General features: G+C 35.0%; 2 protein-coding genes across 2 annotated transcripts; one reads left to right on the forward strand and one right to left on the reverse strand.

Annotated features, from left to right (window-relative positions):
- The first annotated feature begins 12,848 nt into the window (after positions 1-12,848).
- On the forward strand, positions 12,849-17,380 carry LOC113350156 (elongation factor Tu, mitochondrial-like). The gene is made up of 12 exons (XM_026594249.1): positions 12,849-13,129; positions 13,657-13,732; positions 13,828-13,920; positions 14,046-14,120; positions 14,190-14,294; positions 14,538-14,628; positions 14,724-14,929; positions 15,159-15,242; positions 15,425-15,490; positions 15,579-15,641; positions 15,879-16,119; positions 16,966-17,380. Exons 1-12 carry the CDS (start codon positions 12,957-12,959, stop codon positions 17,034-17,036), a joined length of 1,344 nt encoding a protein of 447 aa, XP_026450034.1. The 5' UTR covers positions 12,849-12,956; the 3' UTR covers positions 17,037-17,380.
- Positions 17,381-17,538: 158 nt separating this feature from the next.
- LOC113350155 lies at positions 17,539-20,308 on the reverse strand. The gene is made up of 2 exons (XM_026594248.1): positions 18,131-20,308; positions 17,539-18,052 (listed from the first exon to the last, which is right to left on the reverse strand). Exons 1-2 carry the CDS (start codon positions 20,189-20,191, stop codon positions 17,627-17,629), a joined length of 2,487 nt encoding a protein of 828 aa, XP_026450033.1. The 5' UTR covers positions 20,192-20,308; the 3' UTR covers positions 17,539-17,626.
- Positions 20,309-23,715: the final 3,407 nt, after the last annotated feature.

Below are 23,715 nucleotides of genomic sequence, written 5' to 3' on the forward strand. Positions count from 1 at the left end.
TACGAGTTTTTTTATGTTTTTTGATAAATCAAGGTGAACAAGAACCAATTGATAAACCAGAATTATATTCCCGAAAAACAACTCAGTATTATCAATCACCTCACAATAATCTTAATCGACTAGCGAAAGAAGATATTGTGGAATCATAAAAGATGAGACGAAGATGTTTGTGACTTCTTTTATATATTGCATCGAAGAAATCAATCTCAAGTAAATATTACGATTATACTTAGTACGATAGAAACAACAAGATCAGATCACACAACTACAAGAAAAGTAGTATCGGTCTGGCTTCACAATCCCAATGAAGTCTTCAAGTCGTTAACCTACGGGGTCTCGGTAGAAACCTAAGGTTAAAGGAGAATCGACTCTAACTAATACAACTAGTATCACACTGGTGGTGTGGAGATTAGGTTTCCCAGTTGCTAAAGTTGTCCCTTATATAGTCTTTGAAATCAGGATTTGCAATCAATGTTAACTTAGTAACAAAGCATTCAATATTCACCGTCAGATGAAAACCTGATTAGATTCAAGCTAATATCTTTCAACCGTTAGATCAAAATTAGCTTGTTACACACAAATGAAATGTATGTTTATTTAGGTTTGTGTAACCGTACCCAAACATGTACATCTAGTTGGTTCAACAGTAGTTAACAAAATGGTTAGCCATATGAGCACTTTCATATCAACCATATTAATTCTTCTTTACCATAACTAGTTCAAATGAATAAAATGAACTAGTTAGAGAGTTGTTCAATTGCTTCTTATAGAAGTATACAAGACACAATCGAAGCAAAAACGATTTGATTCACTCGAATCGATTCATGAACTTTATAGCCACGGTTTGCAAACTTGCATTCCTTAGTTTATATAAGTTTAAGTTCATCAATAATCGTTTTTAGAAAATAACCAACTTAAGTACGCGGACTTAAGTACCCGGAATAAGTTTGTAAACAGTTCACAAACTCCAACAGAATTTCTGGGGAAGAGAACTTCCGACAGTACGCGGACTCTAGTTCCGGTTTTTCTGAGCAGCAAAGTATGCATACTTTGGTTCAAGGAATAAGGACCTATACATGTATGAGTTACCACACAATGCTTATATCAAACCATGATTGTATAATCTAAACTCTCATTTCAATCATTGAAACATTCTTAGAGGACGTTATATAGTTGTTGTTCACACACTATTTTTCGTCAAAGCAATTTTCAAGTAATTGAAACTTAATATGACTTTCGTCACTAGTAAAGATGAACTTGGCCAAAGTGAAAGCTTACCAACACATATTTTGAGAAATAGATAAGCGAGATAACCTCGGCTCGAAATAGCAGATGTGTATAATCAAAGTTTATATAGCAAAACGACTTTTGTCTCAAGATAGGAGATAAAGTAGATAGACTTTTGAGTGATATATAAGTTCAAGTCTCAACATACCTTTTAGTCGATGAAGTTCCAAAAGTTCCTTGAGTAGTTCTTCGTCTTTCTATGATGATCGCCATGGAGTCTTGAACTGAACTAAACTTTTTATCCTAGTTCGAGACTTATCTATAAGTAGACTATAAATCAAGACTTATAGTTTTTATCACTAACATTGAAAAACATGCTTGAGATAGCAACGCATGCGAGTTCTCCCGAGCAGTGCTCTAACGCAAAGTATTTGAACTAGAGCAAAGTACAATGGGTTTCACTTCCAAGGACTATGATCAACTCAACAAGGTATTTACTACTCGTCCTTGGAGTATCAATGGTCATCTGGTGGTGCCGCATAACTATTGTCCTTCGGTGGTATATCAAGATTTGGATTGGGAAACTTAGGAATTTTGGGTTCAATTGAAACATTTTTTACATGAGCATATGAATCAGAAAGCGGTACATGATACGGGGGAATCAATGGGAGAAGTTAGAGTCATAAAACCAAAAAGTGGATTTACTCCATCTTGTGAAATATTAAAAGTTTTTGTCAAGATTAACTTAAACTCCCCACTCAGAAGAGGAGCATTGGCAGTGATAGCAGTTGGGTCTACAAGGTGGATCCGATTCTTTTATGAGAAGCAACCTCATAAAATATGCAGAGAATGCTTTATCATTAAATACTCTAAAGCTTCTTGTGATGATATGGCTGCAAAATTGGTGGACATCCACAATGAACATTGAAATTTGGCAATTTCATAAGGATTAATAATAAATCAAGTGTGGGAGTTATGAACAATATTTCTAGTTACAACTCCAACAACAAGAAGATCGTAAGATTAACCCCTTTTATCCCACCAAAAAATGGCTGAATGGTTAAAGGTTTTAGCGTAGAAAAAGTAATGGAGAGATTAAATAATCTGAGACTAATGAAGGGCAAAATTTGAATGTAACGTCAGGAAAAAGACAGAGAAGCATAACTACCTCAAACAATTATCCAATACTGACTGATCTCGTTCCTTCCAATCTTACTGATGGTCAAGAGAAAGACTCCACAACAAATACAATGGAGAAAAAAATAAGAATGAACAAGTTTTTGCTCTGATTAAACAAACTGGAAAACCAAATGGAGAAAGCCAGGTAATCTTTTTCCTCAAATCCTTCCAATTTTCAGATTTTGTTTCCCTTAAACTGCTTGATCTGCATTTTACAACTATGTATCTGTCTTGTCAAAGAAAATAAACTATGAAAATCCTCTCTTGGAATGTGTGTGTCATTGGAAACAAAAACACAAGATACCATCTCAAAGACCTTATTAGGTCTGATGATCCAGACATAATTTTCTTAATAGAAACCAGAAATATTTGGGTAAAATGTCTTTTTACATTGCCCAATTCGACTATCCTAGTGGTCTTTATGAAGGTCTATGTTTGCTTTGGAAAGAGGGCATTGATATGCAAGTATTGTATATCTCTCTCAATATGATAAATTGTAAAGTGAAATTAGATGCTAAAAATGGGTACTCTTTAGTCACTTTTTTGTACGGTGCCTTAAATGATGTAAGTAGGAACCAACAATGGACTCATATGCAAAAATATCTATTCAAGCCAATATTCCCTGGATAGTTATGGGTGACCTAAATTTCATCTTGAAACAGGAGAAAAAAGAGGGTGGTATTCCAGTGAACCGCATAAATAATTTTAATGATCTATTAGATAGTAATGACCTCCACTATCTTCCTTATAGGAAACCCTTTTACATAGACAAATAGGAGAAATGATCATGAACTTATTCTTGAGAGGTTGGATAGAGTGGTTGTTGATACTACTTGCCTGTATAACTTTCCCAAAGCTATTACTTATGATATGAATTCCTTTAGAAAGTGACCAATGTCCCATAATGCTTGCAACCAATAGAGATAATGCTGATACCCATAAACCATTTAGATTGAACAAAATCTGGTTCAGAGACTCTAGGTGTAAGAATTTGATTACTAATAATTAGCATGTGAATGAAAATGGTTTTGTTGCTTTTGGATTTACTAGAACTCTTTTCAATAAAAAAAATATTTTAAGGAAATGAAACTATGAGCATTTTATACCAAAATTGTTAAAACTAAAGCAAAAAAGGAAAACTTGAATTCTCAAAATATTAATCCCAATAATAGACAGTTAATTCATCTTCAAGATATATTGACTTACTGTTGTACTGTTGAGGCTGATTTTTATGACCAAAGAGGTAAAGGGGATGATATGCTTTTAGGCGAAATGAATACATCTTACTTCCACCATAAAATAAATTTTAGAAGAAGAAGAACTCAGCTTAATACTATCCAATATTGTATGGGTATTTAGTTAACTGAGAGGAACGAGATTGCCAATTGTTTAAAATCTCACTTTCTTAGTATTAGTAGAACTTCTAACCCTCCTCTTGGCTCTTTCTAGTAATTATCATGCTTTCATTTCCTCATGTAATTCTAATGATGATAATGCCATGCTGACTGTTATTCCCTCTAGTGATAAAATTAAGGTTGTTATTTTTGATATGAAACCATGGACAACTCCAACATCTGATGGTTTTCCTCCTGGACTGTAGGTGATAACATTGTAAAATTTGTGCAAGCTTTTTTTCATTCTGGTCATATTCTTAAACAAATGAATCATAATTTCATTTCCCTGATTTCTAAGACCAACTGACCTAAGCATGCTGTTGATTTCATACCTATAAGTTTATGTAATACCTCTTATAAGGTTATTTCTAAATTATTATCTGCTATAATCAAAACCATTTTAGGAAAAATTATAACACTTTTCAAATTGCTTTCATTGCAGGGAAATTTATAACTGATAGCATTGCGATGACACATGAATTAGTATACTCCATGAAAAAGAATGATTCTATAAATGGTTGGATGGCTATGAAATTAGACATGTCCAAGGCCTTTGATAGGATAAAATGGACTTTCCTGATTGACACTCTTAAAGCTATGGGGTTTTGTGATTTCTTTTGTAATATGATATTTGAATGCATTAGTATAGTTTCAACTTCTATATTGCTTAATGGTTCTCCGAGTGAAATTTTTACACCTAAAAGAGGTTTGAGGCAAGGAGACCCACTATCTCCTTACCTGTTCATCCTTTGCATGGAATCATTCTCCAGAACTTTACTTCAAGCTGAACAAGACAACCACATTCATGGTATTCAGAATTGCCCTTATATTTCTCAATTTATTATTTTTATTTTTATTTTTTTTTGCAGATGATTGCTTAATTTTTTCTAGAGCAATTACTGCAAAATCTAGGCATTCAACCAATATTATTGATCAATTCAGTAAATACTCTGGACAATCTATCAATTTTTCAGAAATCAGTTTTGGCTTTTAGTACTGGAGTTTCTAATCAGGCTAAGAATGATATTTTTGGTATATTAAATATTAAAAAGCTTGCTTTAAATGATAAATATCTAGGAGTACCACTCTTATTGCAGAGGATTAAAGTTAAGTCTTTTTCTCCTCTTATTTTTGGTATACACAGAAGATTTTGGTGGGACAAAAACGAAGGTCAAAAAGGCATTTGTCTTACGAAGTGGGAGGGTGTTGCTCAACCCAAAATTTCAGGTGGTATAAACATAAAATAAACTGCCATATTGAATAAAGCTATATTTGCTAAACTTGCTTAGAGAATGATCAACTCTCCTGATGATTTATGGGTGAAGCTCATGAGAGGTAAGTATTTCTTTGATATTAATCCTCTTACTTATACCGTTTTTGTTAATGGGTCATGGGTTTGAAGGGTATCTGTGAAGGTTTAGATACTATCAGAAAATATGTTTGCTGTCAATTTATAGATAGTGATAGTAAAATATGGAATGTTGATATGCTTCACAGTCGTTTTAATGAACACATTGTTAACCGGATCAAGGAAATCAGGATTCCTTTATAGGGTACTGACCAAATTAGGTGGCAACCTAGCTTAAATGGTGAATTCAGTATTGAAAGTGCTTATAAAGCAATCTTGAATGATACTAATGTTGAGAATGGATTCATTCCAAATATTCTAGTGAACTGGAAGGTGTTTTGAAAGCAAAACTTTCCCAAAATATTCCACATTTTCTGTTAAAATGTATCAGTAATTACCTGCCCACTGTTGATAGGATGGCTAGATTTGTCATAACTTTAGCACACAATGCCCTTATCATACACACTTTTGGTGAATTAATGCAACACATGTTCGTCGACTGTGAATTTGACAAAGCTGTTTGGTCTGCTGTTGATGTTAATTTTCTCTATGAAATTGGTAATGTCAACATGCAGGAATGAATTCCGAATATGTTTTAGGTAAGTACTTTTCAACACATCAGCGCATCCATGTTGGATTGGTATGTGTTTGTTTTATGGCACATTTGGAAATCCAGGTGTAAAAAAGTCTTTAATAATTTACAACTGACACACTCTCAAGTTCTTCATAATATCAAGACAAAACATTCAACTTGGTTTAGATTAAATATTAATAATAATGAGATTGTTTTCGAAACAAATGTGGAATCCAGGAGATGGAAGATTCCTGAAAGTAGCTTTGTTAAAGTTAACTTTGATGCATCATTTATAGAGTTAACCAAAAATATTGGAATATGACTGATAATGCGTGATTTTGTAAGTGACTGTAATGTAGGTACATGTTGGCATTCTAAAGCCATACACCCGGAACAAGCTAAGGCTTTTGCACTCATGGAGGCGATAATTTGGGAACAAAAGAAAGGAGTTCGAAAGCTTCACTTGGAAAAATATTGCTCTGATGTTATTAGAGCCGTTAATGGTAGTTTTTATATTCAATAAAATGGACAAGAAAAAACATTATTTTGCATTGTCTAGAGTTATTAGTAGAGTTTGATGAATGGCTCTGCACTGATGTGCATAGAGACGCAAATCATGCAAAAACTCCGTGAATTCCCATGCAATAACTCTCTAAAACCATGCAATAACATAGCCTCCTGATTTACCAGTAGATGGAAATAGAAATCAGTCTTTTGCATGAATTTCGTGAAGTATTTTCTCCATAATAGTATCTTTAACTTTTGTTTCAAACAAGAACAACATATCAAGGTTATGAGTTTCATTAAGATAATTTGATGGTCTTGTTTAAAAAAAGATCTAATCTCCGCAAATTCCAAGATTAAACCTTAAAGTCATAACCAAAGGTTATTTTTTCCACAACAACAAAAGCGAAGAGACCACTATGGTTAAAATGAAACAAAGCACGAAAACATCATTTTAAGAAAACTATAATGTATTTAATAGGCGAGAGAAACAAAGACTTAGGAAATATCTTTGAAAAAGAATTAGAAAAAAATTATAGCATGCATATTGGAAACTCATGTTGTCACAAGCAATGCAATTGCACTTTAAGTTTTGAAGTTTTAGAAATTGGTTAGCTTAATGTTTTCTACGGAAAGTGGTATACTTTATTGATGCTCATCATTTTCCTTGTAGTCAATTCTCCATTTATGGAAGTGCTTCTGACTTGTTCATTGAAGTTACCGTTCAGAATCTTACCCTTTTTTGAACAAGAAAACTCATCAATATCTTTATAATTCATTACAAGAAGTAGATATTTCAAATAAAAATGTTTTTTTTTCTTCTTGTCTTTACTAGTGTCACCCTCACAAAGAAATTTTATGCAACTTCCATAGGAATAATATCATTATTAACCACTATCCGATCATTATTTGCCTTCGCCTGAGTATATCCATCGTTGATAATAATGCTTATAATATCCAGATATTCGGCAGTGGTTGCCCGAATGGAATATAAGTAATGGTTTGTCCTTTCTTATCACCGAGGCCTTTTCAACACAATTGGCTCTAGAGTTGACAGAAAACTCTGCAGTTAGGCGTGCTCGGGTGGGAGAAATTCAGGGATGGATGACCTCTCGGGAAGTTACTGTTGGGCTATCGCATCGATGCCAGTTAAAAATCCCACATTGGCAGATAACCACAGTGGTTAAGTGGAGACAGTATCAGTGGAGGGACCGGTCGTTACAATGCCATTATGATTTTTTATGTTACCCATATCAGCATATTGACTCAATAATCTAGACCATTATGATTGTCTTCTCTTCTTTATATATATTTTTTCATGTTACCAATTCCAAAAAATTCATCATTAACCACACTTTCATTATCAATCATATGTGATTTCCTTTTTAAATATTTCTTCAAATCTTCGGCAGTAATAATTCTTCTAGTAATTCCAGAAGTTTCTACCTCATCTTTGTTATCTTTACCATTTCCATTCTTATTCCTTTTACTAACAATTTCAGTTTAAAATTCTTATATGTTTATCCTTTTTTTCTTGTTTCATTTGGATATATATTCTTCTTTGTTTATCTCACTCTAATAATTCCTAAGTTAAGCAGCCGTAGAAGCCAAGGACTCCATATTCCTGCTACCTTGAGTTCTTTTTCCATCAAATATCATTATAGTTTCTTTTTGGTCTTGAATTATCACTTTAAGGTATACCTATATATAAATATGTGTGCTTATCTAATTCGTGTTACCACGTTAACGTTTTGATTGATCAAAGTATATATAGCAAAATGATTTAACTAGTCAATTTTAAAGTGGGATAGGTATAAGTGAGTAAACACCACCAAACTGGAATGTGTTACCAACAACAAAAAAAAAAGAAAAAAAAGAAGAAGATAAAATACGAGATAATATGGTATCTTTATTCGCTGAGTTTTTTTTTAATGGTTTTAGATGGTTGAATATATATGTTTTGAATATATATTGCAAAATTCCTAGGATTTTGGCCCTCCCTAACGTTTTCTAACGGGCAAATGCAAGTTTGAGTGTTTAAGACTTTTCTTTAAGGTTAGGAGATGAAGAGAGGCGAAGATACATTCCCCTTTTCCAACTTATTAGATTTTATATTGAGAGAGGTTCCCCTAGTAGGGTGCCGGAAAATGATTCAACTCAAAACTATACATATATTTTAAAGAACACAAAATCTAAATAAGCTAGGTCGCTAGATTTTTCCACACCGGTTGTAAATATTGTTCTTCAATAATGAAGTATACAATCAGTTGCGTCAGTTAGGTTGGACCTAGCCAATTGTGAATTTTATTATTCAAAAATAAAGAACGCATGGACTTGTATATATATACACACACATACAAGTAAGCCTTTTTAAAAAGCGTCCCACTCGCACCTGATCACACAAGGGGGATTTTTTTTCTTCTATGAAAGATAAATTAATTAAAACTACAGAAAAGAGATACATATTATGTCTTTCTCCATACTATCAAATAGGAAGTACGAAGTAATTATATCTCACCGACGTCTCCCATTGATTCTAGCATGTTTTGCAATTACATCAGCTATTTCATTAGCATCTCTTTTAACAAAATAACACGAGCAAAAACTAAAATATTTTAACAAAAAGATACACTTTTGGACCACACTATTTGTTGTCAAGTGAATATCCTCTAAAAAGCCATTAATGGTAGATACTACATTTTTATTATTTCCTTTTGGGTGGTGGTTATTGACTCCTTGGATGCTTGATAGCTTCAAGCGCAAATGTGTATTCCTTTTGTTTTTTCATATGCTCTGGTACATTCACCTTTTGCTCTCTTAAACTTACAAGGGAAGAAAAAACTTAGCCGATTGTAGGACATGTTGGTCATTAAATAAAATATAAAAATAAAAAATACTATGATGGGTTTAGGTGTAGAATTTTAAAGGTGGGATTTATGGGTTCATGAGATTCAGTGAAATTACAATTCTCTTTGTATTTTTGGTTGTCCAATTCTCTTTGATTCATGTTTCCTTCAGAATTTTAATTCCACGAAATCCCCCACTTTGAGTACCATATTCCCCCCTAAGATTTGCTGGGAAACTTACGAAGGATTTATGGACCCTTATTTTTAACCCTAAAAACTGTATATCCTTACTAAATTCTCCAAACAATACATAGGATTTAAAATATATAAATCCTAACTATAGGAATTTGCACTTAGTTACCAAATGTACGAGGAATTTGCAGGAATCTGTGTATTCCATATCATGACCTATAGTTTATCTTATCAAGTATCCCATGGAAAAATAAACAACCCCATAAATCGCATTCAAAAACATGTACAAATGAGCCTTTCTAGCAAGGACTATGGGGATTGAGAGTCTCTTTCAAAATGAAAGAGTTAATCAAATTAGGTTTAGAGGGAGACTCCTTTTCTCCCCAAACTCAATCACCTTCTATTTCATTCGAATGAGTGAGTGAAAGCCTAACCTATACGGCTAACAATTTGCCTTGAGAAATAAATATAGGAAAAACGAGAAACAGTTAGCCATAAATAAGTAAAATGAAAATAAAAGGGGAATTGTTTGCTGCCTATATAATTTTCTTTTCAAAAAACTTTTAAATTGCCGTGTAAATATGATAAAATCCTAAGTTAATAACTCAATTATCAAACCCCAAATGATGAATCCACAATCTACAAAATAATCATGTAGATCGTCTCACATATCAACTGAAAGTCTTGGAAGTAATTGAGTTTGAGTATGAGGGCTGGGGTTTGAGAAACAATGTTCAATTTTTGAAGTTTGAAAGAAGTGAAAAGGATATGGGGAGCTTCACTTTTTGATTTTTGAAGTTTGAAAGAAGTTTAGGAAGAATCGAGATTAAAACTCGATCTCTATAGTTTGAAAGCATAACACATACAATACGAAGTTTTTTTTCCTAAGTAATACTGACTGGCACATAATTCACCGTCCGAATTGGTTCTTTTCTGCCAAACGGCTAACGGTTCATTGTATAGCTTTTTGCCACTCTATTCCATCGTGGGATTTGCACTCTTTCTACTAGACACTCTTTCATTTTGAAAGGGATTGAGTATAGACTCTGAAACAATCTATGCCATAAAACTTGTAGTAAGATTATGAAAAAAGTCATTTCCTCGCTCTCACACCTAAACCAGTTCTATTAAGGGTTTTCTATCTTCTTCCTCGTAACCTAATGGAGAAAATCAAAGAAACCCCCCCCCCCCCCCTTTCTCAGTTAATTATATGTTTCCACCGGCCCTTGAGATGAATTAGGTATTAGTAGATGCTATATCTGAGGTAAGATCATCACACTTTTTCAATTTTAATTTTTGATTTGAGGGATTGAGGCGGTTTGGTCATGTTAAGGTTATGTTGTTCCTCTTCTGATATGTATTTTCTAGCTTTGTTTTTGGATTAAAAGCGATATTTTGGTATTCGGTACTGTAACAGTTATATTGGAAAGCTTTGATTTCCTGTGGTGTGGTCGTGTTTACAATGGGTTTTTCTGACTGCAACTTTCGTATTCAAATTCACCCTTACCAGGTATAATATTCCTTTCTATGAAAACAGTTAGGGGTTTTATGATTCAATTACAATCGGGTGTTTTTCAATTTGTATTTGGAATAGTGATTTAAGTGTTTTTATTGTGTAAAGTTTTAGTATCTTGAGATTGCAGTAAGAGAAGAAAATAGCTTGCATATCCCTACTCTATTACCTTTGCTATTATTCTCAAAGTAAATCCCTTTTCGGTTTTGAACTATCATCATATCTATCGTACCCACGTCATTGCAATACAATCAGTTGTTAAACCATAATATATCCCTTCTACAAGTTTACACTGCTCTTCAACATCTGCTCCCCTTCGTTATTGGCAACCTGAAACCTGTTTCCTCAATACCCATTCTTTAATATGCGGTTTGACTTGGTTTTTTTTTTAGTCCAGTCTCTGGGCTAATGAATATGTTTTTCCCATAACCTCTTAGGCTCCTTAAACTTGTTTTTTAGAACCATGTAAGGCGGTTTGTTCTTCATTAATAAAACACCAGACGATCCTTCTTTTGTCAGCACAGTTAGTCGGATTTATGTTTTAGATGGTGGTTTTTCCCAAGACCCCTAGAAAGTTTTTTAGTTGATAAAAAAATGCCTTGAATATAAGATGGTCCTTTTGTAGCACAGTTAGCTGGATTTCTGTTTTAGTTGTTGGTTTTTCTCAAGACCAGCAAAGTTCTTTCGTTGTTATTAAAAAAGTAAATAAAAATGCCTTCATTATTCGCTGAATGTTTGAAGGAGATTTCTATTATGAGGTTGGGATTATTTTCACATGAAATGGTTTGGTTTCAGGTATTAAGCAAAGGGGGTTAACGTCTTTTGAAGACTTATTTTTCATATAGATTTGGGATTCACTTGGATTTTCTTTCAACTCTTAAATGGAGACATTTATGTTTTGGGCTTAAAAACTTGAGTCTAGTTTGCTCTGGATATTATATTTAAATTACTAGATTAGATTGTTATGTTCCATAGATGAACAACAATCTCAAGGCATTCCAGTTCCACTATCAGAAAGCGAATATTTTCAACACCTTGAAGACCCTGATCCTAATGAATACTTCCTTAATGTTCCTATCCACCAACAACAACAATAGCAAGAAATACCACCTTCACTTTATGAATCATGAACAGTTTTTTCTCACGAAAAATTGAACATCCAATACCACAGTCTAGCACTAATATCTACTGCCTGTCGACAAACATCTTGGGTCGATGGACGCTCCACCTTTTATAGCCTACTTATACTTTAGCACTTAATCTGTAATCTAGTTTGTTCTCTGTTTAAGTAATTTAGTGTAATCTAGTTTGAGTCTGTAATTTCTTTTCTAGTTATTTACCTTAGGCTTAGTTTAATCTAGTCGAGTCTGTAATTTTCTTGTATCTTTTTCAGCTTTTTAGTAACTTTTATAATAACACTATTAACACTAATCCTTTAAGGGCGGAGATTGGATACTAGTACTTCAAGATACAATTAAAGGTACCGACTCAATTTGAAGTATGAACCAAGATGAGAAACAAGGGGGTCGACAAATATGGCTCTGACAGCACATCACAACATCAGGAGGATACAAAGGCATGAATAACATCTCAAATCAATTGCATGGAAACCCACCACCAACATCCAAGTTTCTTTTGGCACACCCATGTCCCAGTTTTTATTGTGGAAAGCATCCGTCGAAGATCTGCGGACCCTCGACAACTTAGACCATATCCATCTCATCAATTTTCGGTGCAATTTGGAGACCGTTGTTCGCATTCTGCTGCATTATCATGTTACACTAGATCTTTGGCTTACTGATTCAAGTGTAATTAATGAATCTGCCGATATCATTTACCCCATGTAATAGCTTATTAGTAGTATAACAAATTTCATGTTTCAAAAAAAAAGAAAATAAAATAAATCTTTCCCACAGTCGTTGCTTTAAGGAAAAATAAATTACAAAGCTTGACCGCCACTCCACATATTCCTGACGTGGCGAAAATCAACGCAGGTAACAACATATTAGGAAGCTCCTCGCAGAAGAGTAACATTTCCTTTACATCTCTAAAACCCTTCGTACTCAAAAGCTCACGAAAAAACCCCTTAAATATTTTTCGGCCTCACTCTGAATGGTTCTTCTCAATCTAGGGTTTCAATAATTCTCTCTCGATTTTTTCCTGATCAGTTGTCTAATCAATGGCTTCAGTTGTTCTTAGAAATCCTAATTCCAAACGTTTGGCTTCATTTTATAAATGTAGAGGAGCTCTATTAAGCAATCATTTCTCCATCTCTGAATCACACTCTGGAAATCAAGATTTAGCCTCAGATGTCTCTCCATGGTGGAGATCAATGGCTACATTTACACGGACGTGAGTAGCAAATTGACTAACTCTGTTGATTTTGTTTGTAGTTATTCATTTGTCGGTTAGACTTGATTATTCACTGAATCACATATGCGTTGAATAGATTATTATGTTACTGTTGATAGATAAGTTCTGGTTTGAAGGATTTGGGGTTTATGATGATTTAGGTTTTTTAGGATTGAGTATTAGCAACTAATCTTGAATGACCTAATTAGGATTTTACTTGATTGCAATATGGGATATTAGTGCAAAAATGGTAGAATCCTTGACGATTTGGTGCAAGCGTTCCTAATCACCTTACACCCTAATGGTGAAAAGGGCAAAATGGCATTCACTCGGGATATTCACAGTGTGCACTAATGCCGCACTCACCATAGCTAGTTTCATATTGTTTTCTTATCTATTTATTTTGGTCGAACTATTTGTTTTCTAACTAGAATGTACTTTGATCCCTGTCTGTTTTGTGTGTGACGGTGAGAGTGATTTTCTTATGTTTTGACTTTTTGCTCTTATGTTTTTTGTTGTTCTGGCAGGAAACCTCACGTAAATGTTGGGACCATTGGACATGTTGATCATGGAAAAACCACATTAACTGCTGCAATTACAAGGGTTGGTTAATTTTATGCTTACAGATCAGTGGAGGTTTTATCAATCTGTGTGATCAGCTTATACTGAAGTTCTTGTTTACTGTGTTTGATCATCAGGTTCTTTCAGAAGAAGGCAAAGCGAAGGCTATTGCTTTTGATGAGATTGACAAGGCTCCAGAGGAGAAAAAGAGAGGAATTACTATTGCAACGGTTAGGATATTAGTGTTCTCCACCTAAAGCTTACATGTCATTGGTTTATGTCATAAAGTACTGCAGTATCTGTGGACAACATACTTTTTTTTTTTGAACTCACTTTGCTTTCTTACTATTTGTAGGCACATGTGGAATATGAGACCGCTAAGAGGCATTATGCGCATGTCGATTGCCCAGGACATGCTGACTACGTGAAAGTAAGTCATGCATACATGCCAAACATTTAAATGTTTCTTAGGTACTTATGTTGTATGTTTGAACTGCAGAACATGATTACTGGAGCAGCCCAAATGGATGGAGGCATTCTTGTCGTATCAGCTCCTGATGGGCCCATGCCGCAGACCAAGGAACATATTTTATTGGCACGTCAGGTTGGTAATTTGAACAATTCCTGAATCACCTTTGTTAACATCTGTCTCTAGTAATGCTCTTGGGTGACTTGACATGCATTGACCAGTATATCTTTTGCTTTCATCCTCATATTAATTCATCTCTGGTTGGTAAGATGGACAGTTAACCGGTAGCAGTTAGGGAGGGTATTGATATATTGTTAATAATTGCATTGCCTAAGTCCTCTAACCACAAAATTTGCTGCTTTAATTTGCATGCGACAGGTTGGTGTGCCTTCACTTGTCTGCTTTATGAATAAGGTTGATGTTGTTGATGATCCAGAGTTACTGGACCTTGTGGAGATGGAACTGCGTGGTATGTTGACCTTTGACTGAACTGTTCATAGTACTTATTTTTTTAAGGTTATTGTGTCTCTGTGGTATTCACTAACAGGAAATTTCTTATGGCAGAACTTCTTAGCTTCTACAAGTTTCCTGGAGATGACATTCCAATTATTAGGGGTTCAGCTTTGTGTGCCTTACAGGGGACAAATGAGGAGTTAGGGAAAAAGGCCATTCTTAAGTTGATGGATGCGGTAGATGAATACATTCCCGACCCTGTACGTCAGCTTGACAAACCATTTTTGATGCCGGTTGAAGATGTTTTCTCAATACAGGTAATCAAAAATGATTATTGGAATATTTGGTGTTGGATGATAGTCTTATAATAAAGCCCTAAAGTCCCGATTCTGGCTAGCGTGTCACTGTTACAATTACTTCAGTGACCATTTTGTAGAAATGTCACTTTTGCGTAATTACTTGTCTTCATATATTTAATTATACTTGAACCCTAACTATCAAAATCCATCATTTTGGCAATGTGTTTTTTCTTTTCTTGTATTTAAGGGACGTGGAACTGTTGTTACTGGTCGCATTGAGCAAGGAATGATAAAAACTGGAGAAGACGTTGAGATTTTGGGATTAATGCAGGTAATATTTGAACTACAGCTGTTTTGCGCAGTTACTGCGATGGTTAATGAGGTGATATTGCAGCTGAGTGTCAATTGAGTTCCCTTAGTTTTCCACCCCATAGTGTTGGTCTTGATAGTGTCTTGCTACTAATAGAGTATTAGTCTGCCTACTTTTGACTTAACAATAACTGTTGTCTACAGGGTGGTCCTTTGAAGAGTACCGTGACTGGTGTAGAAATGTTCAAGAAGATCTTAGATCATGGGGAAGTAAGTGCTCGTTATCTTACCAGATTTTAATCGCCGAGTCTTATTTAATGATGTTGTCTAAATTGTTGAAGTGTCTATATTTTCCTAGGCTGGAGATAATGTGGGCCTTCTGTTACGTGGTTTAAAGCGTGATGATGTCCAACGAGGACAAGTAAGTATAGAAGATTTGCACCATATATTTTTTTATCTATCACTGATGGAATCTGTCAACTGCATAGAGATCTAAAATAGAATTCGATTTTTGTACCGCCCGTGCTGTTTTTTTTAGAATATAAGATACTTATCAAGAAGCAAAAAAGCTGAGTTCTTGGGTTAGATGGTTTCCTTCTTTACAAATGCTGTTCACATATTTTTGGTAACACTTATGACATCATTATGTCGAACACAGGTAATCTCAAAACCTGGTGCTCTGAAAACATATAAAAGATTCGAGGCAGAAATCTACGTCCTCACAAAGGATGAAGGTGGACGCCATACAGCTTTTTTCTCAAACTACAGGCCTCAGTTTTATCTGAGAACTGCTGATGTCACTGGGAAGGTCGAACTGCCTGAGGATGTCAAGATGGTTATGCCCGGTGATAACGTCACAGCAACTTTTGAGCTGATATCAGCCGTTCCACTTGAATCAGGTGTGTTTTTTTTAATTTTTTTTACAGTGGGCTAAAACTTTATGGTAGCACGGACTTTTAGGGCATCTTTTTTCACCTAGAAGCTGTGTTACAAGGACACTCAAACAAAAAAAAAAGCGCCGTGACGACACGCGATGAACGGACACAGGTCAATTACCAAGACAAGAATAAAATATTTAATAAAATTAAAAAATACTTCAGCTATACATTTCATATTTATATTAGGAAAGAAAATATTTTCTTCATTCTAACTTGTATAACCTTTGTCTTTAGTAAAAACATATTTTCTTAGCTTCAATAAGGAGTTTTGTCTTTAGTAATAAAAATAGAGACACTCCCGAATATCTCCACTGATCTCCATTAGATTTTATTAGCAAAAATGGAGATATTCTCCCGCAACTACAGCTATATCTATGAGATGATGGAGATACGTAGAAATATCAATGGAGTATGTATTTCTGATGCCTTTTTTGTAAATCATATACATGTGTAAGTATTTTGTTATGCTCGCTATCCGTGTCCCTGTTTTCGAGTTTTTTAAGTTGTTGTGTCAAGGTAACGTATTGGACACAATACACCGACACCGTGTCCGTGTCCTTGTAACACAGCCTAGAAGGCTTATGGTAGCAACTGCTAGTAATGTGTGTTGATGCGTGTTATCTGTAAAATATATAGTTGTACATTTCATGTTAGGTTATACCTTGTTGTAACTTGTTGTCATGCAGTTTTTCTAGATGACTAGAACTTAACCATTTTTTTTGTCAATTTTGTTTATCACTTGTCACTGTTATATGTACCCTTGAAAGCACTAAGCATTCTTAATTTCTTGTGCTAATTGTTTGTCAGGTCAAAGATTTGCCTTGAGAGAGGGAGGCAGGACAGTGGGTGCAGGAGTAGTTTCAAAGGTTATCAGCTAATCTGTTCCAACCACGCCATATTTCTGTTATTCTCTAATCTTGCGACTGAGGAAAATATTACCTATTCATGAAATATTGTCATGTGGTAGAATTGTAGCCCACACAGTAGATGTTCGTTTTGAGCATTCTTAGAGAAGTGAAATTGATGCTTTGAGATTTTGCATTAGTCTCAAAAATTCCAAAAATGATGATAGTATGCAGTTCTGTGAGGGTACAGTTTTCTTGGATATGTTAGAATTGTCATAAAGTTTTCTTTTACCTGTATCTTCAATAAATAGGGTTCAACAATATAATCAGACAAGTTATTTTTATATCCTTGCATAAATATCTGAATTTTGAAGATGCGTCATTGTGTATGTAGATTTGATGGTGTGTTTAAATATTTTCTTTTTGATGGAATGTTGTGTATATATGGTCCTTATATGATTTGAGCGTATTAATTCTTAGTACGAATGCTGGCCGGAATTGAGAGGCAGTTTGAGAACAGTACTAGAAATTAGTATGGTCTGGAATCCATTTATTGTTGCTCAAATAAAATAAAAAATGCAGGCATAAGTGTTCTCTTTAGTAAAATAAAGATACGCTTGAATTCACTCATCAGCCAAAAGGTCCGTTGCTGTTTCCACAAGTGAGTGAACTGTTGTGCTATCTCTGCTCAGACCAATTGTACCAGAGAAGACATTAAAACTCTCGAGCTCTGATGTCGTTTCTGTGACATTCTCTAGTTGTTTCTCCATTCCAAGATGCTTGAAAATTTTAATGTATTCTTTTTTCTCTTTCATCATCCAAATAGCCAGTTCAATTGTAAACCTTCTTATTCTAGGAACCTTTACTGGTGGGTACTCATAATGTTCCAGAATTTGAACCAACTTTTTAGCCAGTTCAATCGCTTTTATTCCAGTTTCTTCAAATATGATATCTGACTCTAGAGAAGTCATGAACCTGAATATCTTTGCTGCCAAGCCTAACATCACCTCTTGCATTTTGTTCCCTTCTAACATTATTGCTTGAAGTACCTGCCACAACATAAGGGTAGAAAGTTAGCTTCATTTGTTATAAACTGTGGGAGGAAATTGAGTGCAAAGAGAACTTACATATGGTGCTGCAGGAATGACTCCTCTTAACTGAATGAGACAATCAGATGAACTATATGAACATAAATTCCTTAAAATTCTCGCTGAATTTACGGATAGTGTTCGATCTTTCAATGCTGTCACAAGCTTCTCCACCATTTTTAGTTTCAAAATGCGACCGCAGTTACTTTCGCTTTCGAATGCTAGCATTGCTAATGCTTCACCAGCTGCAACTCTCACAGAATTCTGACTTTCTAATATATCCTTATTAAAGAAAATTCTGAATAGATCTTTGAGAACTCCACCTGTAGTGCCAATTCTTTCTGTTGCAACTTCTTCCAATGCTAAACTAGTTAATATCTCAATCCCTAGTTTTTGCAGTATTGTGTAATTTTCTCCGTAGCGTAGAATGTCTCTGATGTTGCTTATTGTGAAAACAATCTCTGAAATCTCCTGTCGCAGAAGTTTACCTGTTGCGCCGGTTGTGCTTGAGAGCATCTTTATGACTTGCAGTGATCGTTTCACCGTCATAACTTGAGATTCTGTTGCATGATTTTCTCTGAGAAACCTCTGTCCAGTGTGAGTAAAATCAATAATCTTGGGTAGAAGTCCTCTTGTGTTCCCAATCTTGCCGCAGTTATCATGATCACGAGCAAGTTTCTTCAGAATAAGAAGACCCAGATGATTAAATGCTGAAAACTCATAGTTTTCTCGGTCGCAGACGATGTTCTTTTGGCAAATTTCGTCTCCTGCACCCCTGGAGCTTTGGCCAGTATTGAGAAGTGACGATATTGATTCCATTGCACCAGGAATTCCTGCAACCCGGAGGGAGTTTTGTTTTTTGCCGGCTAGTATGGATAGTATTTCTGCCGCGGATCGCCGAATCTCTTCTTCTAAGGGGTCCTTCCAATTCAACATCTCTACAAATCTTTCCATTACAGATATCGAAATCCCAATCTTCTGTAGCGTATCTTCACTAAATCTCTCACTTGTCGCAAACTTCCGCAAGATTCTAGCTCCAGTAAGCTGTTCATCAGATGACTCAGAAGCTAACAGTTCCATAGAAAAAGAAACAAGATCCATTTTCAATCCATCAAAGACGCTTCCATTCACACATTTTGAGTAAGCATCATAGAAAAATCTCTTAATAGAGACCATACCAGAAGGATCGAACTCGCACTCCCTGTTTACATTTTCCAACAATTTATGATAAATTACCGTCCATTCCCAGTAGGCTTTCTCCAACAGAAATAACATAGCTTCAGCCAAGGCTAATGAGTAGAAAATGTTCAGAGCAGATTTTCTGTTTCTCTTGTCAGAATCTCCTTTGCTAATCTCTCCAAATTCTTGCTGAACGAGTCGAATCATTGATAGAGTAACACATGCAGAAGCTGAAAACAACTGAAGCCAATAAAGGAACTTGCTGATGTTTCTTGAAAGAAAAACCCATCCCGTGTATGGAATCAAAGGAACATCTGAAGTTCTCCAAGTTCGCGTCGACATCTTATCACCATTCTGATTTGCGTATTTTGCTATCTGGGCATCTTTTGTTATCGCTCGATCATGGTGACTTTGTGGACGAATTGTCAAAACAGGCTTAAAAATTGCCTTAACGGTTCGAACAAAGAAATGAGAACTAGATTTTAAAGCTCGAAAACTAAATTTGCCAGCATCTGAGAATGACCATGTAGCTTGATGTTGCCATTCAAGTTCATGACTCCTACTGAAAATCCTAGCTCCTTCAATAAGAAGTATAACAGTAACAAACCAAAAATCGTTGGTATCAAGAGTAATTGCGAAACCGCCAAGAAGTACAACAGTCGCCCATATGAACCCGAGTGTTCCTAATCCGGTTGCCATTTTTTCAAGAATGGCAAGCCGTAGAGCAAACAATGTAAGCTTTTGTTCTGGCGCACGAACACCTGGTCTTCCCAAAGAACCATTCTTCCCGTTATTACCATCTCTTGTTTCGATTTGATCAGAACCTTCTCTCCGAGGTTCGAATATAGTTGAAGAACCCCAATTATCACTGCTTTGCTTTATTTTGTTTATATCTACTCGAACAATCCCATCGCCTTCCATTGGAAAGATATCTCTAACTGTCAATAACTAACTTGAAGTTTTGAAAAAATGGGGTTTATAAATGAACTCATCAAGTATCTATTGAGTATAATTTCGTATACAATTATAAGATTTTGATGTGCTAATATATGAAGAAAAAGAGGTGATAAACATGAAGTAAATGAGCTTTGGGTACACGTTAATGGTGTGACTGAAAATGAGAAGTAAGGGTAACAGGTTTCTCTGTCTTGTCATTTTCCCATCTGTTTTTTGTTTGTTTGATTTTGATTTTTCTTTTTAACTTGATTACTAAGGTTGTTATATTATTGCAGTTTCCTGGAATTACTTTGTATCTTTTTCTCTACTTGTCTTTGAAGTGCATAATATCTCTTTCGTTTGAGTAGCTTAATTGTGCACATAAACTCATTCAAAAGTCTCTTTTTGCCATAACTAAAAGGTACATCTTTCCTACTTTGTGCTCTCATTTCTTCACCTTTTACCTAATTCTATGTCTTTAATGTAATAACGACCCCCTTTAGATCATTCCATGTTGTGCCTTGTTTAGCAATAGAATTTTTGGAATGCTTATTCATATCTAATTTGGTACATCATGCCACACATCTTATAAGTAGTACTCCCACCGTCTCTGAAAAATAGGCAGGTTTACACGCAAACCTGTCTATTTTTCAGAGACGAGGGAGTAGTTATTATGAGAACAACACATATTAAATTCAGATACTTCTTTCTCCATGACATAAGCTTTACACATAGTTGGTACAATTTTGAAAGAACATGGATTTTAGTTGACTTCAAGGTGACAAGAAAAATAATGGAATGCAAGCAAGAATGCGAACTTGCAACAAGCAATCCACACGGCGGTGGGATCTAATGCTTAATTCTAGACCTTGACCTTTTCTAGTATGCGTGTATTCTTACTTGCATTCTAGCACATTTGGTGAGATACATCTTGGTTCTTATGTAAAAGTTGGCCAGTCAGCTGATATGGGCTACCTTGATTATTTAATGAGTAGTAAGGAGTATAAAGTTTTCCTTTTGAACGTTTTGTTTTAGATTTTGTTTGTTTGTTAATTGTTTAAGCATGCAATTGTGTGCTGGCATGGGTTTTGCTTAGTTTGGAATTTCTTGCAAGTTTTACTAAACTTCTTGTATCTTCTCTCGTTTTCTCGCTTAGTATAAGTACTTTTTAGTGGCCTAGGTCACAGTGGCATAACATCTTTTTCCAGGGATTTCCGTCACAAGCCTTTTATTAAATTTTAGGGGTGAGCAACCATACCTGCTGATATCATCCGAGCCAATCTGAATTTTCGCAATTTAATGGATTGGACGTGAGTGAATCTCCTAAACCGGCTGCTTTTGTAGATTTGACGTGGGTGGCACGTCACCCATCCGTTGGACATCCAGCTCATGAAAATGCTTGAGAGGACTTGATCGGTGTGACGACATAAAAATGTCCACTATAGTGTCCCTGATGATATATACACTTATTTTCAGTGTCACAAGTCTGGTAGTTATGGTGAAGATGATATTATAATTTTTCGTGATCTCAACGCGAGTTGAATGCATAAGGAGTCATTTGACTTGTGCAAAGACAAATTGCTTATTTTGATAAATCCCTCTAGTTTGTTAAAAAACTTTTTTTTAGGGAGTAACTAATTGTCAAGTCTGTTTTCTTTGCGGATGATTGTATTTTGTTTTTCTCTGCAAATGTGAATTCTATAAATAACCTCAAATGCATAGTTAACAAATTCTATAAAGTGTCATGCCAGATGGTGAAATTGAACAAGTCAAGCCTTCACTTCAATAAAAAGATGAATGAGGAGGTTAAGCAACATATATGTGGTATCTTAGAAATGAACATGATGCCTCTGGAAGAGAAATATTTGGGCATTTGACAATGGAAAAACTAAATGCTTCAGTAGTGTTCAAGAAAAAATGCAATACATACTTCAACAATGGCAAGCAGGGATGACCAATCAAGCTGGTAGAAGTATTCAAATCCAATCAGTTACAAACTCGATGGCTCAATTTCAGATGAGTCGCTTCATTCTTCCCCAGCAAACTATAAACAACCTAGAAGCCATTCAAAGAAGATACTGGTGGAATAAAAAACAAGGCAAGGGTTGTTATTTCAAATCTTGTACAAGTGTCAGTATTCCAAAGAGATGTGGGGGACTAGGATTCAAAATTTTGAAGGTGTTTAATGAGGCTATGGTTACTAAACTGGCTTAGAGATTAGTTCAGGAAGAAGATAAGAAATGGGTAGAATTTCTTAAAGCTAAACATTTTGAAGAGGAAAAAATTATGCAAGATGATATTTCAAGCAATGAAAATGCCATCTGGAGAAGTATGTGTACATGTATTAAATGGGTGAAGCAATTTCATATTTGGCAGATTGGAAATGGGAAAAATGTTTATATTTCAATTGGATTGAAGGCTACACTGCTCAGCAAATTCAAAAAAAATCTCCACTTATGAAGAATATTCTTTCTATATGAAGGTAAATGAGCTGTTTGATACTCATACCCAAAGCTGGAATTTAAGTATTCTGCAGAACTACTTCACTCAAGATCAGATTGAGAAGATTCTAAATACCAGGCCTTTTACCCATCATGAAGACAAAAATTCTTTGGTCTCTTACAAGATGTGACACTTAACAGTAAATTCCACTTATAAGGAAATCCTTTGTCAGAAGAATAAAAACTTAGCAACCATGGAAAATGAAGCAAAATTTTGGCTCACCATATGGCACCTTCAGATTCCTCACAAATGCCAGTTATTTTTATGAAAAGTAGCTCATGATATCATTCCTGTCAATGAAAGATATGCTAGGAATGTTCAAGAATAGAATGTGCAATGCCCAAGATGCAACACATAAGCTGAAACTATTACCCATATGTTGCTGCAATGCAACTATGCTAGAAGTGTACGGAATAAAATATCAACTGAGATTGCTCAAGAGCCCAGTTCTGTCACAAATATCAATGAATGGCTAAGAAGTTGGTGCAATTCAGATAAAAACATTTCTTTCAGCAAGAAACCTAACATAAACCTAATATTCATTACTATGTTGTTATTATGGAAATCTAAATGTGAATTGATCTTCCACAGCAGCAGATGTTCAAGCTCAAGTCTAAAGCATATAATTATGACATTCTGCAGTGAAAATAAAATTCACACCAACCTTAGTGCTAACCAGGTTCATGTAGCTAGCAATATATCCAACAGAAATACAGCCAGTGTATTGACAACAAGACATGGAAACCCCCTCCTATAAGAAAACTGAAAATTAACATTGATGCCTCCGTTTTATCTGGAAATTTTATTGCTAGTATTGCTCTAATTAAAAGAGATTTTACAAGGAGGATGGTGGAGGCCTGGACTCTGGTAGAAAGGGTTATAAATGTGCACATGATGAAGCATTTGTATTTATAAAAGCTCTCCAGTGGATCACTACGTTGCAACTGCAGAATGTCATTGTGGAAGGAGATATCAACGAAGTGATGAACAACATAAATAGAGACTAT

This window comes from Papaver somniferum, chromosome 2 (assembly GCF_003573695.1).
Source record: "Papaver somniferum cultivar HN1 chromosome 2, ASM357369v1, whole genome shotgun sequence".
Classification (NCBI taxonomy): Eukaryota; Viridiplantae; Streptophyta; class Magnoliopsida; order Ranunculales; family Papaveraceae; genus Papaver; species Papaver somniferum.

What these genes read in the sequence shown, in the direction of transcription:
- LOC113350156 (XM_026594249.1), top strand. Translation starts at nt 12,957, where the DNA reads ATGGCTTCAGTTGTTCTTAGAAATCCTAATTCCAAACGTTTGGCTTCA. An exon ending in ATATTTTATTGGCACGTCAG is followed by an intron (nt 14,295 to 14,537) that starts GTTGGTAATTTG and finishes TGCATGCGACAG; the next exon opens with GTTGGTGTGCCTTCACTTGT. An exon ending in TGTGGAGATGGAACTGCGTG is followed by an intron (nt 14,629 to 14,723) that starts GTATGTTGACCT and finishes TTCTTATGGCAG; the next exon opens with AACTTCTTAGCTTCTACAAG.
- LOC113350155 (XM_026594248.1), bottom strand. Translation starts at nt 20,191, where the DNA reads ATGGAAGGCGATGGGATTGTTCGAGTAGATATAAACAAAATAAAGCAA. An exon ending in TCATTCCTGCAGCACCATAT is followed by an intron (nt 18,053 to 18,130) that starts GTAAGTTCTCTT and finishes ATGTTGTGGCAG; the next exon opens with GTACTTCAAGCAATAATGTT.